Source organism: Mastigoproctus giganteus, chromosome 10, assembly GCF_048544385.1.
Source record: "Mastigoproctus giganteus isolate SK-2022 chromosome 10, ASM4854438v1, whole genome shotgun sequence".
In the NCBI taxonomy this organism is placed as follows: domain Eukaryota; kingdom Metazoa; phylum Arthropoda; class Arachnida; order Uropygi; family Thelyphonidae; genus Mastigoproctus; species Mastigoproctus giganteus.
This window is the reverse complement of record NC_143584.1, coordinates 138,718,665-138,737,950: the sequence shown is the minus strand read 5'-3', so window position 1 is coordinate 138,737,950 and position 19,286 is coordinate 138,718,665. Positions and strand designations below refer to the sequence as shown.

Here is a 19,286-nt window from a genome sequence, read left to right as displayed (position 1 = left end):
CAGGGTTCGAATCCGTGACCACCAAATGCGGAAAGGTCAGGGAATGACCACCGCATATCCCCGGAGCAATATGGCCTTAGTTGCTAATGCTCCTAAAAACCAAATAACAAACAAACAAACATAAGGCCCCTGATGGTTCATTTTGCAGCACTAAAGCCTTTTCTGGTAAGAGCACCCTTTTGTTCCCTTCACTAATCTTTTTGCTCTTCTCAGTACCTGTTCCAACAGAATCCACATTCTTCTTAAAATGAGCCCTCCAGACCTCCAGGTAAAAACTAGGACTCCTGGTGCATATAGACCAATGTTTCACTGTTGAGGTCAGCAGCTTTTAGGAGATCATGTGCACCCTGCCATGCTAAATTTCTTCCTGGACAGAAATTGAACCTTCCAAGACCATAATGTGCTGTGTCATTGGGGCTACACTGTACAAATTGTAAACTCAATGATACAGTGCATTTGAAGAACACAGTGAAGATATCACCTAATTTGAATGGCCTTCAAGTTTGCCTGACCTCAGTCAAATTGAACACCTGCTGGATGTTTTGGAATGGGAAATGAGGTGTATGGATATGCAACCATCATCTTTTCTGACACAATGGAACCCCTTGTAGGTAGCATGGCTGCAGATCCCTGCGAATGTCTTCAGACATCTAGTAGAGTCAATGTCTAGGCGAATAGTGGCTGTTATCCATGCAAGTGGTGGCCCAACATGGTATTAGGGAGGTGGTCATAATTCAGTGATCACTGAGTGTATATTATATGTACTGTATGTATGCAAATATGCCTGAAAAGACAGATGGACTTTAAGCAGTGATAAATGTGACTGCGTAACTTTAGAGCTTTGTAATTGGCTGAAAAATGGATAAGCAACTTTAGTTTTTTGAGTAGACTAAAATAATGACCACATGGCTTATGATTGCTTTCCTTGGCTAAAAATGATGCTTGAATGTTATTATACTGACATTGTTAATTGAGACTCCTATCATTAATCAAATGAATAGTATCCTGTGAGAGGCACATTATAAACCAAAATATTGTTAATCAAAGGCATTGTTAACCGAGGGGCCACTGCATTTTAGAAATAATGTATGCCTTAAGTCATAATATATGTGAAGGGCAATTATATCTGTATTAAGGATTAATTTAATGGTTCAAGCCTTAAGTACCAAGTATGCATAACTAGTTAAGAATAATCTTACTGCTGTACAGCCTTTACAACCTTATTTAACATATACACCAACCAGCCAAAACTCTATAACAAGTGAGTCGTTATGCAAATAGAAGCAACTGCAGGTGAACTATGGCATGTGCGCTGGTTGGGGCACGGTATAAAAAACCACCTGATACCAAGCTCCGTTAATCAGTGTTACTCTTGTCTTCAGATGGGAAAGGCAGTGGACTTAAGTGAGTTTGACAAAGGCCAAATTGTAATGGCCAGACAACTGGGTCAGAGCATATCTGAAATGGCACGGCTGCTGGGATGCTCACGGTCAGCCGTGGTTAGTACCTACCGAAAGTGGTCCAAGGAGGGGGAACCCATGAACCACCAGTGAGGTGTTGGATGACCATGGCTCATCGATGCTCGAGGTGAGCGAAAGCTCTCCCGGATGGTACGTGGCAACAGAAGGGTGACTGTGGTGCAACTCTCTGGTAATTGGAATGCTGGCGACGGAAGTAATGTGTCACAACACACAGTACGTCAAACCCTGCTGAAAATGGAGCTGTGTAGCTGCAGACCGCTCTGAGTGTCCATGCTAACCATGGTTCACCAGCAACAGTGCCTACAATGGGCATGTGAGCATCGAAAAACTGGACCTTGAGTGATTGGAAGAAGGTTGTCTGCTCTGATGAATCATGTTTCCTGTTGCACCATGTGGATGTCTAGGTACGTGTGCATCATTTACCTGGGGAAATGATGGCACCTGGATGCAAAAACAAGGGACAAAAACAGAACATCGCCCAATGCATGACACCGCCGCCACCGGCGGCGGTGTCATGCATTGGGTAATGTTCTGCTGGGATACCCTGGATCTAGTCATCCATGTGCCGGACACTCTGATGTCTACCACCTACCTAAACATCATTGCTGACCAGGTACACCCTTTCATGGCAACGATCTTCCCCTCTGGCGATGCTGTCTTTCAGCAGGATAATGCGGCATGCCACACCGCCCGGATTGTTCGAGACTGGTTCGCGCAGAACATGAGGAAGACTCCAGGTATTGCCCTGGTCTCCAAATTCCTCAAACATCGATCCCATCGACATTTGTGGTTTGTGTTGGAACAGCAACTCTGATCTGCGGTGTCTCAACCACTGACCTTACAGGAGTCGAAGAATCTGCTGGTTATGTGTTGGTACCAGATACCACAAGACACATTTAGAAACCAACATCATATTATGTAGGTGGTCATAATGTTTTGGCTCATCAGTGTAGGTGAAATTTTACTTATTTTCTATTTACATAATTGATAAATTAGGAAAGAAATTAAAATAATTAAGGAATATTAGATCAAATAAATACTGCCCCACTTTTAACAATTAATGTCTTAAGTGAAGAAAATGAAAGTGGAAAGTTTAAAAAAAAGACAGGTCATTGACATGGCCTTAGTTCTTATATACCAGTGTCAGCTGTATTTCACAATGAGTTGGCTTTGTATTACACTACATTGAAATCAATTGAATTTCCTGAAAAGGAAGTATTTTTATATTTATTAATTAAAAAGAGGTTTTATTGCCCCGACAGTTGATTTAATGGTACTGGCATTGACTGCTGTTTCTTTTCAACTGCTGGTCACATTTGTACTAACTGGTGCTACTGTCTCCTGATGTGGTGGTACCTCCTTTTAAATAAATATAAACAAATACTTCCCTTGTGGGGAATGCCATTTATTTGAAAGTAGTTCAATAGCAAAATAAATTGTAAAATGAGGTGTTCACATTGGAGAGAACTAAGAATGTGTTTAAAGACTTATCTTTTTCATTTTCTTTAGTTAGCAGATCAGAAATGTTAAAAGAAGGATGGTATTTGTTAAAATATTCTTTAATTCAGTATGTAATATAGGTTTATAATTGAAACATTTCTTTGAAATATACAATTCAAATCATAAAGTGCAAGTTTCTTATTTACAAAGTTTATAAATGTCACAATTCAGAAATCTATATAACTTCCATAGTATTTAAAATTTAAATTGATACGGTTTAAATAGCCAAATAATTTAAAGAATTAAAAAAATTTAATATTTAAAATTATAAAAAATATTATATTTAGTTTCTCTAAGATAATGCTACTTAAGCTACAAAAAACGTAAGTTCTTAAGTATTAATATTAGTAATGGTCATATGGTGCAAAAAAGTCTAAGGCTTATGCTGCACCAACCAAAAAAAAAAAGGAAAGAAAAAAATTGTAAAATAATAATGATAAAAAAATAAAAAAAACAACTAATAAAAGAAAAGGAAATAGACAAGCTATGCGTTTCTCTCCTCCCATAGGTAAATTTCAGCTGACCTTTGAATTTCCCCAAACTGTCAGCCTTGACCACCCATGTGGGTAACTTATTTCAGTAATCTATAACTTGCTGGCTAAAATAAAACTTCCTGCAATCCAGTCCAAATATCTTCCCCCATAACTTGAATTTACGGCACCTAGTTCTAGAATCATTTATAAATGTGAAAATTTCATCTTCATTCATTTTACTTTTGCCTCTAAGAGCCTTAAACACTTCAGTGAAGTCCCCTCTAAAGTGCATAGTTTCCAAGCTGTGCAGCCCACATATCAAATTCTTTTCTCATATGGATGCCCTTTTGCTGATCTCACCAGGCGAATTACCCTCTTTGAACCCTTTCAAGGAGCTCAATGTCTTTTTTTAGCAAGTGTGGTCAAACAATAGCCTTATATAATGGGATTATGACATCCTTATCTCTACTAGAAAATGTTCAATAACTCATCGATAGGACACTATGGGCCTTCCTTGCAACCTGTCTACAATGATCAGAGAACTTTGTTACCGTATTATATCCCAAGTCCCTTTCTTCCATTACTGACTTCAGTTCAACTCCACAAAGTGTAAAAATTATTTTGGGGCTGTGTTTCCCAGATGTAAGACCTTGCATTTTGCTGGATTAATGCATAGCTGCCATTTTTCTGACCATCTCTGAAGTCTAGCATTAGCAAGTGCATATGATGCAAGAAAGCAAGCTTATATAGCATCAGCCAAAAAAACACCAAACCCCCCCTTATTTCACCCATCCCCTCGCTCCAAATGTTTGTCAAGTTCTGCCTTGAATCTATTTAAGCTATCAACTTCTACAATGACAGATGGAAGTTTGTTTCATCAATCAACCACCTGCTGGGTGGTCATCTAGGTCACTCTGAAGAAGTTTTGCTTGGCGGTGACCATTCACTACTCTACCAAGATTTACATCAACAAATTTAAACATCATGCCCTCTATCCCTTCGTCGATGTCATTTAAGAAAATCAAAAACAACAATGGTCCCAACATTAACCCAATCTGAGGAATAACTATGTATCACAACCCTTTGCCTCTTGCCCTGAAGCCATCAAGCTAGGGCACCTCCGTAGCCAGGTGGGAAGGAGCAGCAGTGCATAGCACACGCTTCTTGATTAGATCGGGGTTCGAGCCCGTCACCACCAAATATGGAGGATGCAGAAAGGTCAGGGAATGACCACCGCATATTCCCGGAGCAATATGGCCTTAGTTGCTAATGCTTCTAAAAACCAAATAACAAACAAACAAACAGCCATCAAGCTATTTATCTAAGGATTTTCCCTGTGATTCTAACTTGTTCCAGCTTATAAAGTAACCGCTCATGCGGGACTAAGCCAAATTCTTTGCTGAAATCTAAATAAACAGTTTCGAAATTATTCCCTAAATCCAGCTCTTGAGTGACCCTGTCAAAATTGCTAACCAGATTTGTTAAACATGATTTTCCTTTTACATAACCATGCTGCTTATTCTTTAGAATTCCATTTCTATTTAATGATCCTGAATTCCACCCTTGATCATTGCCTCCATGATTTTCCATACTACTGAAGTTAGACTGACTGTTCAGTAATTTCCCACTACACTCTTAGAACCGTCCTTATGCATTGGAGATACATTGGGACTTTTCCAATCCAGCAGAATCTCTCCTGAATGGCTCCTCCGTAGCCAGGTGGGAAGGAGCAGCAGTGCGTAGCACACGCTTCTTGATTAGACCGGGGTTCGAGCCCGTCACCACCAAATACGGAGGATGCGGAAAGGTCAGGGAATGACCACCGCATATTCCCGGAGCAATATGGCCTTAGTTGCTAATGCTCCTAAAAACCAAATAACAAACAAACAACTCTCCTGAGTCCAGTGATGCTCTGATAATTAGCCTCAATGGTTCAGTGCACTCACTTGCCACCTCCTTTAAAATTATAGGGTACAGCAGGCCCCCGTTATAACGCGGTTTGCTTTATGCTGATTCGCTATAATGCTGTTCTTATATTATAACCCGTGTCTGACTATAACGCTGTCACAGATCACTATAACGCTCTTTTACAGATTGCATTTTTGGCATATTTAATGAAATCGTTTCATTTGATGGAGTCGATAGCTTGAAAATGAATAGCAAAACAGCATTAAAACGTTTCCCACGCCATCTTGAGAAATTTTCCCACGCTTAGTGAAATTTTCTCGAACGCTAATTTAATTTCTGTACAGTGACTTGTTACGTAGTTCCGAGATCAACATTTTAAAAAATTATCAAATGTATTGCTTGTAATATTTGCGTTAAATGCATTTATCCGAAGTCTAGTCATTACTCAGTACCGTATTAGACATCGTGCGAAACGGACAGTTTACTTGAACATTGTATCATAATTAATGCAACCAATGCGGTTACATTTTCGAAGAGTTAATAATGGCCGATAAGATGAAAAAGCAACAACGTCTGAGTGCAGTACGAAGACTATAAATGTAAGAAAAAGACTGAATTTGAAAATTTAAATTAGACGTTTTGAAGCGAATCGATTCTGGTCAAAGACAAGCGGATGTGCGCCACAATTTAGGACTTGCAAGTTTAACTGTAAGAACAATTATAAAAAAAAAATAAAGAATTAATTTTAGTAGTGGGAAAGATAGCTGTTTCACTGCAAGCAACTAGGGCTAGGCCAGCTATTAGAATTGAAATAGAAAGACTTTAACTAATTTTATTGAAGATAATATCTAATGCAGAATTCAGTTGAGTTAAATATTATTAAAAAAAAAAAAGAGATTAGCCAATATGATGATCTGAAGAAAACTCGCCTAAAAAAAAAAATGTGGAAATATTTAGAACTAGTAAGGGCTGGTTGAATAGATTTAAAATCCAGGGAGAAGCTGCAAGTGCAGAAGGAGCCAAAACTTTCAAAAAAGATCTTGTTAAAATTATTGAAGAAGAGTATTATGTGTTATACTTCTCAATAAGTTTTTAACATAGATGAAGCAGGACTTTTGTGGAAACGAATGCCAAAAAGAAGTTTCATATCGAAAGAAGAAAAAAGCATGCTAGGTTTCAAAGCGGCAAAGGATCAGTTGACTTTATTGTTGGATGGTAACGCTGCGAGGGATTTAAAATTAATATCCCTTTTAGTTTATTTGGAATAGGTCCAAAGTTCAACCCAAAATCGACACATTTTCCATGATTAAATTCATCAATTAAATTAAATCAATTTAGATCAATTAAATTCATGATTTTAATTGGAATTGTAAGTTTAATTTTGATACATAAGTAGTTACCATATAATTATATGCAATGCGGAATATTTTATATGTACAAATATTTGAATATTAAATATTTTGACCAACATTGGTGCATCTTTTCACTACCATTTATTATTGATTAGGAAATATTCTATGGCACCGACCGCAACTCACAAATACATATGTTACTTTATGGGAATGCGGCACTCGCTTAACGCGGATTCACTTAGCACTCTGTTTTTACGGAACAAATTATCAGCGTTAAGCGGGGATCACCTGTATATGCCATTTGACCCCAGGAGCCTAACTTGCCTGTAGGCTTGAAAGTTTTTTCATTAAAAAATCACGTGAAATTTCAATATCATTAATTACTTATTTTTCAACTTCACTCCTATAATTTCTCATTAACATAAAGAATTTTTCTTCTGTAAATATCGATGCAAAATAACTGTTGAGTTCATCTGCAACATCAGCTGATCTGAACTGACAGCTGATCTGTCTAATATTATCCCACATCCATTACATGAGGGTCTGATCTGGTTTGTCCTTCTCTTCTTTGCATTTATATATGTGAAGAATTTCTTATCCCCACTCTTTGCCACTATTACAGATCAATTTGTAGCTGTTATAGGCTTCAGTACTTTTTATTGCTCTAACTTTTCCATGCTGTCTTTTTCTGCTTAGGTAATCTGGCAACTTCATCATTCATCCAACTTGGAATCCTCCTAGTGGAGTAAATCACCCATAAGACATTCACGCTTATTTGCCCATTCTATTTGCATGTAGAGGCTCTCATCCTAACCTTCACATTCACCTGGCCTGTAGATTACTCCCACTCTCATTATACCTTTACTTCCAGCTATCTGACACCATACAGATTCTATACTAGCATGTGAGATGTTTGAATCTGGGTAAGCTTTCATCATTCTTAGGCTGCTTTTGATAAGAAGCATGACCCCCCATCACCCCTTTTATCCACTCTATCCTTCCTAAATACATTGTACATACCTTTAAATAAAATTAAATTCAACAAGGCATCATATCTTTAAGAGTATAATAATCTATTATACTCTTAAAGATATATTAACACCAATATTATATAGATTGTACATACCATACTGAAACTCATCATCTCCTATTTCCATGTGGCACCTCGTTTCTGTAAGCCCTATTATGTCAGTATTACTTGTCCTAACCAGCAGTTCAAATTCACTCATTTTATTGACAACACTTCTGACATTACTGTATAGACAATTAAGACTTAGTGTTCTTGTATAGTTAACTACCCTGACACACCCCTTGAAGTTATTTAAGCTGGCGTCCCTGGCATTAGCCATCTGCTCATTTGAAACGTTTTTGCCCTCAGTAAAACTTGTTAATATGATCTGTTGTGGTAACAAACAAGAACTCTTGAGATGTGCATTAGTTACTTTGACTAGTATTATCAGATAAATGCATATGTATATTACCCTTGTCCTCCCAAACTAGCAGTTTCCCTGAACCTTTAAGCTATCCTCAATGATACTGGCAAAAACTCTTGCACTACCTTTGTTTAAATGTGTCCTGTCTCTACAAAACAAATTCCTTCTACCTGGCCAGTTAGTTAGTTAGTTATTTTTGGTTTTTAGGAGCATTAGCAACTAAGGCCATATTGCTCCGGGATATGCGGTGGTCATTCTCTGACCTTTCCACATCCTCCGTATTTGGTGGTGACGGGCTCGAACCCCGGTCTAATCAAGAAGCATGTGCTATGCACTGCTGCTCCTTCCCACCTGGCTACGGAGGCGCGTACCTGGCCAGTCTGATAAAAATTTCCCCCCAAAAGTCTTGCAGAGTCCTTCAAGCCTGGAGTTAATCCATAAGGCTTTCAGCAAATAATGCCTCCTATTGTGCCTGAGCAGAATTGCAGACACATGGACATTCTGACCTAACTCGTGGCATTTCTTCAGCATGGCACTATATTTGTCTAACAAATCATCAGATCATGTGTGCTTAATATCATTAGTCCCCACATGAATAATAATATTCTCTTTACTTCCCCCCTAAATTGTTGCTCCCAGCAGACATACCCTAGACCCAGGGTATGTCTGCCGGGAGCAACAGTCAAATGGACTGTTGACATTCAACAGGAAATGAATCAACTAAACTGAATATCATAATTTGGTTCCAGACATTCTGAGACTCTGTGACTCAGGTGACTTACCTGTGTTGATACCTATAATCTAATATATTATGGAGTGAGGGGCTCCTTATTTGTTTTTGCATCAGATCCTGAAATTTGTTAGGCTGGTATATAGAAGCTAAATGTAACCAGAAAATATTTAGTACTAAACAATCAGTATTCTACAATAGAGTATTTTTTTGAGGGGAGTATGAGCCATCATAATATTAAAGAATATATATTGTTATGTTCATTAAAGAGGAACAAATACATTAGTATATTTTGTATTTTTTTAAGTAAATTCTGAAGTGGCAGTTAATGAAATTACAAGGTTTACAAATTGTTGCATATATTTCTTTTATCACACTTTATTTAAGATGTTTTTGTTGTAATCGTAAGACAATATGTAGTTATCTTTTTTTTTTCTCCAGGGAGGAAAGGAAAAAAACTTACCAGTACTCATATCAAAGATAATTCCTGGTTCCCCTGCTGATAGATGTATACCCAGGCTGAAAGAAGGAGACGAAATTTTAATGATTAATGGATATGATGTGTCATCTCTTACTCATGAACAGGTATTGTAGCAGCAGAGAATAGCCATCTTGCAAAACTGAGATATTGGAAACTAAATCAGATTGGTACATGGAAGTCATATGACCATTACCTAAATCACTTTGATTGAAAGTTAGTGATTTAATCATAGCAGTGATTTAATTTAACTGTATAATATAACAATGAATTATCTAATGTTTACTGTAAAAGTCAGTTAGTTAAAATGTAAAAGTAAATATCAAGTCAGTTTTTCTATGGCTTTCTTTTGATAATTGGCCACTTGATTATTGCTATTATTATATTCATAATATAACTAAAACCCTTTGGTATACTAAATTAAAAGGAGACTGAAGTTTGCACTACAAAATGGCATTAATTTTTTTATGTGAAGATTATTCCACATTTACCACAAATAGAAGCCACATCTCTTTTAAGAAATTTGTTTTTTTATGTAATGGTAATATATTACAAATACAGTAAACCCTCACTAATCCAGATTAATTGGGGGGAGAGGTCATCTGGATTAGTAAGCAAATGATAGTCCTAAAAGACAAAAAAACTTAGAACACAAATAAATGGAAAATTTAATGATATAGTTAATGCTGATGAAAATAAAATAAAAAAATATCACCGTGTGCCTATAAAAAATGTATTTATTTAGCATTAGTAGAGGCATTTGATGCAAGAAAGCAAGCTTATGCAGCATCAGCCAAAAAAAAAAAAATAAATAAATAAAAAATAACCACTTCCACTTCACCCCTCTGTTTGTTCGAAATACCTGTCCAGCTGAGCCTTAAACTTATTTAGGCTATCAACTTCCACGACAAGGGATGGAAGTTTGTTCCATCAACCAACCACCCGCTGGCTAAAGGCAAATTTCCGCACGTCTATCCTACATCTGTCTTTCCTCAATTTGAATTTATGCCCTCTCAGGTGATTATTCTGAGCGAGAGGAAAAATCCCATCAGCATTGAGCATGCTCAAACCATTCAAGGCTTTATACACCTCTATCAGATCACCTCGCCTGCCTAGTCTCCAGACACTGTAATTTGCAAAACTTAAGCCTTTCTTCGTAAGAGCACCCCTTTGTTCCATTCACTAATTTTGTTGCCCTTCTCTGTACTCGTTCCAGCAGCTCTACATCCTTCTTGAAATGAGGCCTCCAGACCTGTATACAGTACTCTAGGTGTGGCCTGACCATTGCCTTATACAAGGGAATAATCACCTCCTTATCCCTGCTAGAAAAATTCCTATATATCATTGACAATACACCATGAGCTACTCTTGCAGCCCGTCTGCACTACTCACAGAACTTCATATCTGCCTGCACAACCACCCCCAGGTCCCTTTCATTCTCTACCACTGTCAGTGTAGTACCACAGAGTTGATACATTGCTCTGGGGTTGCTGTTTCCCATGTGTAGTACTTTACATTTGTCAATGTTAAACTTCATTTGCTACCTCTCAGGCCCATCTGCTCAACCTTTCCAGATCCTGTTGCAGCAGCGTAGTGTCCTTGACAACCCTGCCTACCTTTGTATCGTCTGCAAACTTGGACATTAAGCTTGATATACCATCATCAATATCATTTATAAATACAGAAAACAATAATGGACCCAACACTGAGCCCTGAGGGACTCCACTAATAACATTAGTCCACGACGAGCAGTGTCCATTGATTACCACTCTCTGTCTTCTTCCCCTCAGCCAACCCTTTATCCACAGCAGCAATTTGCCTCCAATGCCACACTGCTCCAATTTGTGCAGCAGTCTTCCATGTGCAACAGTATCAAAAGCCTTTCTAAGATCCAAGTATATAATATCAAAGTTATTCCCTGCATCCAGTTCCTTTGTGACTGCATCATCGTATCCAATCAAATTGGTCAGGCAAGACTTCCCCTTAACAAAACCATGCTGTGTCCGAGCTATAACTGAAGTCTTGTCTAAATGATCCTGCAGTGCTTCTTTAACTAGTGCCTCCATTAATTTTCCTGGAACAGGAGTTAAACTCACAGGTCTATAATTACTTGTGTCAGCCTTTGATCCCCCTTTGTGAATTGGGGTCACATTTGCACATCTCCAGTCTGTGGGTACCTCCCCTGAGTCCAAGGAAGCTCTCATAATTATGGCTAAGGGTTTGCTTACTTCCTTTGCTGCCTCCTTTAATATAACTGGATAGATCCCATCCACCCAAGGTTCCTTTCTTGTATTTATCTTCAACAATTTCTCCTCCACTTTACTCTCAGTTATTACAAGATTCTCTAGCTTACTGCTAGAGTTGAATACACCTCTGGCTTTCCCCTCGCTAAATAACTCCTCATGTGTGAATGTCGATGCAAAATATTCATTTAGTTTGTTAGCTACCTGAGCAGGATCATCAACAGTTGACCCATCGATATCAAATGGACCAATCTGATTCATCCCCTTCCTTCTAGAGTTTACATACGTAAAGAACTCTTTGCTGTTTTTCTTTGCATCCCTTGCCAAAGATTTCTTGTAATCTGCCTTCGCCTGCCTAACCTCCTTGGTAACTTGGTTACAGATCAACTTGTATCTATCATAGGCTTCTGTGTCATGTGTTAATTTGTATGTATCCCATGCATGTTTCTTCTCTGCCATATGCCTTATTAGTTCATCTGACATCCATTTAGGCCTAAACCTTGAACAATATTTCTTAGTCGGTATGTAAAGCCTAGTAGTGTCCAAGATAAGTTCTTTGAATGCTTCTCATTTTGCATTTGCTGTTGGTAACATTATCAGTTGGTCCCACTGTATAGAATTTAAATACTTTCTCAGTCCATCATTGTAGCCTTTATGAAAGCAATAACCCTTCCCTTTACCCCTAATGGTAGTTACCTCTTTGAGTAAATCCCACTTCAGCACACTGTGATCACTGCCACCTAGTGGTTGCTTTATCTGAAGATTCTTAATGCATGAAGAATCACTGCTGATAATCAAATCAAGAGTATTCCTCCCTCTAGTTGCCTCCCGAACATGCTGATTTAGAAAACAATCATCCAATAAATCCACAAAAGCCTTGCTAGTGTGTGAGTGACCAGCCCCCAAATTGCAGTCAGTATCTGGGAAATTAAAGTCTCCCATTATAAGACTCTCTGATTTACTGGCCCACTCTATTTCCCTGTACAGTTTCTTATTATACTCATCAGAGTCATTAGGCTTATAGCACACTCCTACTCAATTTTGATCTCCCAATGCTTATGTCACACCAAACTGACTCGACACTGCACTGTCCAGCGATGTCCACTGGCTTCACTTCCTTGGATTTTATATATTTCTTAACTAATAGCATAACCCCTCCTCCCTTCCTATGCAGTCTATCCTTTCTGTAGACGTTGTACTCCCCAAATTCCATTTCTGCATTCCTTATATCTGTGTGACACCACGTCTCTGATATCCCAACAATATCTGCCTTTGATGTTTTGAGCAATATCTCAAATTCATCAAATTTATTTACTAAACTCCTAGCATTGGTGTACACACAACTATACATGCACCTATTTCTATTCTTAGCTACCCTAACACAACCCATGTGTTTACTTGTACTGCAATGATTCCCAGCAGTCTCTGAAATATCCTGCATCTTGTTTTTCAGGCTTCTGCTCATTCCAATAGAAAAAAAACTATAAAAAGACAATACATTTATCCATTGATAGAAGACTTTTTTCCGTTCTGGTATTGACTGCTCTGTACAAGAAGTTTGTGTATTTTCTGGTAGACCATGCCAAAACAGTCCCATTTCATCAGCATTATATATTTGAGAATAACAAAGACCCCTGATTATATTATTATTTCATATAATTTTTTTCTAAATGGCTCAACACCTTCAACATTACTTAGGGCTTCACCACAAATTATTCTATTAGTAGTATTGTGCCTTTGTCTAAATTGCCACAACCATCCTGAACTGCAAGTAAAATTGTGTAATTTCAATTTTACTTGAAGTAATTTCAAGTGCTTTGCAAACTTTTCTGCTGCTGCCTTTAGCTCAACACCATGCGTGCCACTGCCATTTGATCATTGCTGTGAATACCACTTAAATACAGCTTCTTCAAGCAACACTTCTTTTGGCTCTTTAATGTCTGTCTATTTGACACTCTGCTTTTATCACTCGCCACACCAAATTTTAAAGCAAATTCCTTTATAGATCCTTTTTGTTTTTTAATATCTGACACAGTCTGTTGGCCAATACCAGATGCTTGAGCAATTTTTTTCCAGGAACATCATGTTGAAGTTGTTCTATCACTTTGAGTTTGTTAATGATAGTTAAAGTAATGTTTTTTTCTTTTTATTCCACTTTTTAATTATTTAGAACCCATAATTATATAAAATATGTTAACTTATGTACATAAAGAAGTACACAAATGAGGCAATATAAGCAATAACCTCCATCTGACTCAGCGTCAACAGTGATACTGAGCAACATGCAAGGCAATGTAATGTATGTATGTTTGTTCTCTCGCTCGCTCTCTCTCTCTCTGCGCAGTCAAATAGCATGCAGTCAGAGTGACTCATCTGCCTTCCTAAATCCTGTGTGTTTTTCAAAGTACTCAACTGTGGATGGTATTTTTCATATTTCGATCCAGATTAACTGTAACCGGATTAGCAAGGGTTTACTGTATATTGTTTGTTATTTCTAATTTATATTTACAGTACTTTATTTCAGGTGGATATTTGACAAAATTGAACATTACAAACACATTTACATTTAAACTTTATATAAAACTCAATAATTTACAGTTTCTTTAATTTTGATTAAAAATTAACTGAAAGTAGCGATTCATTCAAAACTGTACTTAGGGTTGCATAATATTTTTATTTTGTAAATATTAAGTCAGTTTTTTTATATACGAAAATTTGATTTTGCTATATTTTATTAAAATGCATAATAATGTTTATCCTTTATTTAGGTTATAACATTGATTCATTCATCATTAGACACCCCTGGAGAACTTATGTTAACTCTTTATCCTAATGGTATGTGCTCTTTTCATAATTAAACTTGACAATATATTTTTTTAGAAAGGGGTGTAATTGCTTATGTTACTATAAAATAATGTATTTTTAGCATTGAAGCAAGGAAATGCATTGTAATGCATGTAGTTGTGCATGCTGGTGGTGCCACAAAATTAGTTAAAACATGATCTTATATAATTCATTAAATATTTTCCTGTTCTATCCTTAAGCACAGTAAGAATACCCACTTTTCTTGTATGTACCTTGGTGCAGTAGGAATTGTCTGAAAGCTATGCTGTTTTACTAAGACCCATCAGTCCTTCATTAATCTGAAATTTTAGTAAATTGAGAATACTAGGTAAAGGGATTTGTACTTCAGGTATATTTCAGTAAAACTAAAATTTGTCAACACTTGGATTAATTATCCCTTTATTTAAAATACTTCAGAGTTCTATACAGACACAATGGGAGCCTTGTCAATCAGTTTGGCCCTGGATAGACTGTGCAAGGCTCATGGGGTTGAATTTTTCTCAGGATGGTCTGTGTTTGTTAACAGGAGAGACTGTATTTACAGGGATAGGATACACTTAAATAGAAGGGGTGCCTGAATACTTGCTATGCTATTGAGGCAGTCTTAGGTGGGTTAGAAAACTGCTATTTAGGGGATACACCACAGCCTGGAAAGCATGTTGTCAGAGGTTTTGAGGTTTGCTGGGGATTCTCGTGGAACAAGCAAATATACAGGCTGTGTTACGGTTACTAAGAGTAAAAACAGGTGCATGTATACTTACCTGTGCACTAATGCCAGGAGAATAATAAAATAAATTTGATGAATTTATTTATTACTCTCCTGGAATAAAATGCAGACATCATGGGGTTATCGGACACATTGTTTCACTCAGACATAAGGGATGCGCAGAATTTGAATATGGCGCCTCCGTAGCCAGGTGGGAAGCAGCAGCAGTGCGTAATACACACTTCTTGATTAGACCGGGGTTCGAGCCCGTCACCACCAAATACGGAGGATGCTGCAAGGTCAGGGAATGAGCACCACATATCCCAGAGCAATATGGCCTTAGTTGCTAATGCTCCTAAAAAACCAAATAACATAACAACAACAATTTGAATATGGATAGTACAATGTGTACAGAAGGGACATTTATTATTATTATTATGCTAGGTGGTCCCAGCCTATTTTTCAGCAACTCTGCCATCTATATACAATATTGTACAGACATTGTCATACAAATAAAGATTAACAGCATCATTAGTTATTGCTACTGGACACATTTCCCTCTCCTTTTTATATAGAAAGGCAGTTACGGAGTAGAATATGCACTTTTTTTTGATGGAAGTGAGTAGTCCAAAAGCTGATCGGAAATACAGATAAGAGAGGAGAAGGGGTGAGGTTATGCTTTTAGTTAAGAAGCACAAAATCTCAGGCAGTTCATCCATTTAACATGGGTGGTTAGTGCCATGTTAATTCAGTTTAGTGTGACATAAGCACCGGGAAAACAAAACTGAAAGTCAGCTTGTGTTATATGCCTAATAACTGTGATGGGTATAACAAACAACTGTACAGACATACAGAGTGGGCCAGTAAATTAGAATATCTTATAATGAGGAATTTTAACTTTACAGATATAATTTGGAACTTGTCGGTTATTCACTCGCACAGTAGCAGGACAGTTGAGGATTTATCGGATGATTATTTAGTACACCAGAATGATAGAGAGACAATGCAAGAAAGCAATACTCTTGATCTGATTATCAGCAGCAACTCATGATTCATTAAGAATCTGCAGTTAAAAGACCTACTAGGTGACAATGATCACAGTATGTTGATGTAGGGTTTAATTAAACTACTGTCAAGGGCAAAGTGAAGGGCTTTGCTTTCATATAGGTTGACTACTATGATCTCAGATAGCTTTTAAATTTATGCTGTTGGACCAACTGATGATATTACCAACAACCAATTCTAAATGGGAAGCACTCAGGAAAGTAACTACTGTCAAGGGCAAAGTGAAGGGTTTTGCTTTCATATAGGTTGAATGCTATGATCTCAGGTAGCTTTTAAATTTATGCTGTTGGACCAACTGATGATATTATCAGTGCTTTTTTTTGGGACGATATGCAATGGTACGGCATACTGGCACCTTTATTAACAGCGAGTGTGACATTTGGACACAGTGCACTTCGAAATTTGTAATATTCCACAAATATTTTTCTCATGTTTATCTACTATTCAAATAAGCTTAAAATTATTTAACTAAATTTGTATTTTTTACTGTCTATTTTTAAGATATTTTCTATATAAAACTGTATAACCATTTTTATAATTCTAAATTACTCAGCCGGACCTCTGTTTAATTATTTTGAATTCCCCTCTGAAGTTACATTTAAAATACTTTCCGTTGAGCGAAGAAAATTTTCATATAGCGAACGGATTAGGAGAGAATTAATTCAGTACGCACTGTACGCATTTCTGGCCTGCAAGCAATTTCGGCAATTAGTGCTGCTGCATGGATTGAGAGAGCTAAAGCATTCTACAACTTAGTGGTACCCGGTAAAACCTATCCGACCACCTGTTCCACATACGGAGGAGTCGCGCTAGCGAGAGTGAGCAGATCAAGGTGTATTCCCAATGGGCTCTGGTCCACCTTCTACTGCAGTGATGTCCAACCTTTCCCCGTACAGGGGCCATATTCAAAAAAATTCAAAGTTAGATTTCCTTAGTGTCGAATAATAAAATATTCGAAAATTTTATTAAGTACAATACACAATTACATTTACTGAACAAAACATTTAATGAGAAAATGTTTTTGATAATTATCAAAATTTAAAATGCTGTTTTAGTTCACTTTCCTTGCGGACCGTAGGCTGGACACCTTTGTGAATCAACCGTAAGCGCTCCATTCGAGAATTAGAAAAGTGATTTTCTTTTACCCCGACAAATAATCATCTGTTGTTTTGCGGAAGTGCATTATCCACATTTTTCCATAAATTTTCCTTATCTCTGTTTACTGGGTCAGAGTACCTGAATATCCGAATGACACCGATATTTTGGACAGTTTCAAAAAAAAGAAAACAAAAAATTCATATTTAAGAACTAGTGACAGTACCAACGACGAGAGAAGGAAAATGAGGACAATGAAGGTATCAATTCTTCTAAACATGAATTGTGGCATTTAATGAAATTGAAGTTAGAAAATTGTCAATTAGATTACAGTTAAATGAAAGAGATGCAATTCGTGGATACCTAATTGATAAGAAGGTTTCAGAAGAATTGAAGCATTTGATGAACGCTTTGAATACGATACCAAATTCATTGAGTGATTGTGAACAAGGATTTTCACAAATGAATCTGATCACCAGCCCAACCAGCGCTTCGTTGATAACAAACACAGTTTCTTCACTACAATTTCTTAAAATTGTAAGGCAAACCGCTGACCCGCTTCGATCCAGCAAAATATGTCAATTTGTGGCTGCTTCAGAAATGTCATTCAGCAACCAACACACAAAGAGGAAGAAAAGAAGTCAGCATAGGACAGGGGTCGGCAACCTGCGGCTCGCGAGCAGCATGCAGCTCTTTTAACATGTAACTGCCGCTCTTTAACTTTACAGCTCCCAGGAAGCACAATTTGAAATGGAGTTAGAGGACTTAAAAATCAAGGACATGTGGAGTGCAAGACTAAAATGCTTTAAAATTGAAATCGAGGATTTGGAGAGGCAAAAGGCTGGACCCATATATAAATTTAAAAATATTTGCGTTTGGACTTCTCTCAGTTTTTGGTTTGACATATTTCAGCGAGCAAATATTTTTCAACATGAACTATATTAAAAATAAATCAAGAAACCATCGTCTGAACAATGCGAGCATGTTTAATTACAATATACTCACATGATGTTGAGAGACTTGCTCAAGAAATTCATCAGTAAAAGTCACATTAATTTGTACCTAATTGGATGTTGGTTACGTTTTTCAGTATTAATAAATAATATTTCAAAAAAAATATTTTTTTAATAAACACTTTCCCACTCTATTCTAGCTCTTAAACTCTCGCCCCTCCCATCCCAGCTTGAGCTGAGGTGCAGCTCTTTGGATTCTCTCTCTCTCTTTTTTTTTTTTTTTAATTAGATCAAAAATGGCTCTTCATTCAAAAAAGGTTGCCAACCATTTGGCATAGGGTGTCGGATGAGAACTTAATAAAAATTTGAAATATTCTACAAAAACTTTATTATGAAATTATTTTTACTTATGTTATTATTTTTTACTTATTTTACTCACATTTTACTTATTTTTTTATATACTTGAATAATAAATTTATGATTAATAAACTGTGTTAATTTACTTAATTTGTTCTTATTCTAAAAACATCACTATTAAAGTAACAATATCAGGAAAAAAAAATTTTCAGGGTACTTTTCACATCCTTTTAATTTTCAATTTTACCTGATAGCAAAGAATGAGTACCAGCACCTATTTTTTTTTACAAAAAAAGCACTGCCAACAACCAATTCTAAATAGGAAGCACTCAGGAAAGTAATCTTGCAAACAATAATTTTTTATTTGTACCAACTAAGAGATAGTGTAACTGTTTGACCTAAATGGATGTCAAATGATCTAACGAGACTCATGGAGGAGAAATAAAATGCATGGGATGCATATAAATTATCAGGTGATACAGAAACCTATAGTAAATATAAGCTAGTCTCCAAAGTCTCTGACAAAGAATGCACAGAAAAGCAGCAAAGACTTGACTTATAAGTACTAGAAATAAGGGAGCTGAATCTCATTGGTCCACTAGATATGAATGTTTAACTGTTGATGATTTTGCTCAGATTGCTGAAAACTGAATAGGTATTTTCATCTA

General features: G+C 36.9%; 1 protein-coding gene across 5 annotated transcripts in view; it reads left to right on the top strand.

Annotated features, from left to right (window-relative positions):
• The window catches only part of LOC150079313 (tyrosine-protein phosphatase non-receptor type 4-like), a 190,787-nt gene that overhangs the window by 46,819 nt on the left and 124,682 nt on the right, over positions 1-19,286 (top strand). For all 5 annotated transcript variants that reach the window (XR_016547581.1, XM_090383965.1, XM_090383963.1 and 2 more), the window contains exons 3-4: positions 9,319-9,462; positions 14,367-14,433. Coding sequence is in view for 4 of the 5 variants with exons in the window: in XM_090383965.1 (XP_090240091.1) it covers positions 9,319-9,462; positions 14,367-14,433 (211 nt within the window). In the remaining variant the exon portion in view is untranslated. The remainder of the gene's footprint in view (positions 1-9,318; positions 9,463-14,366; positions 14,434-19,286) is intronic.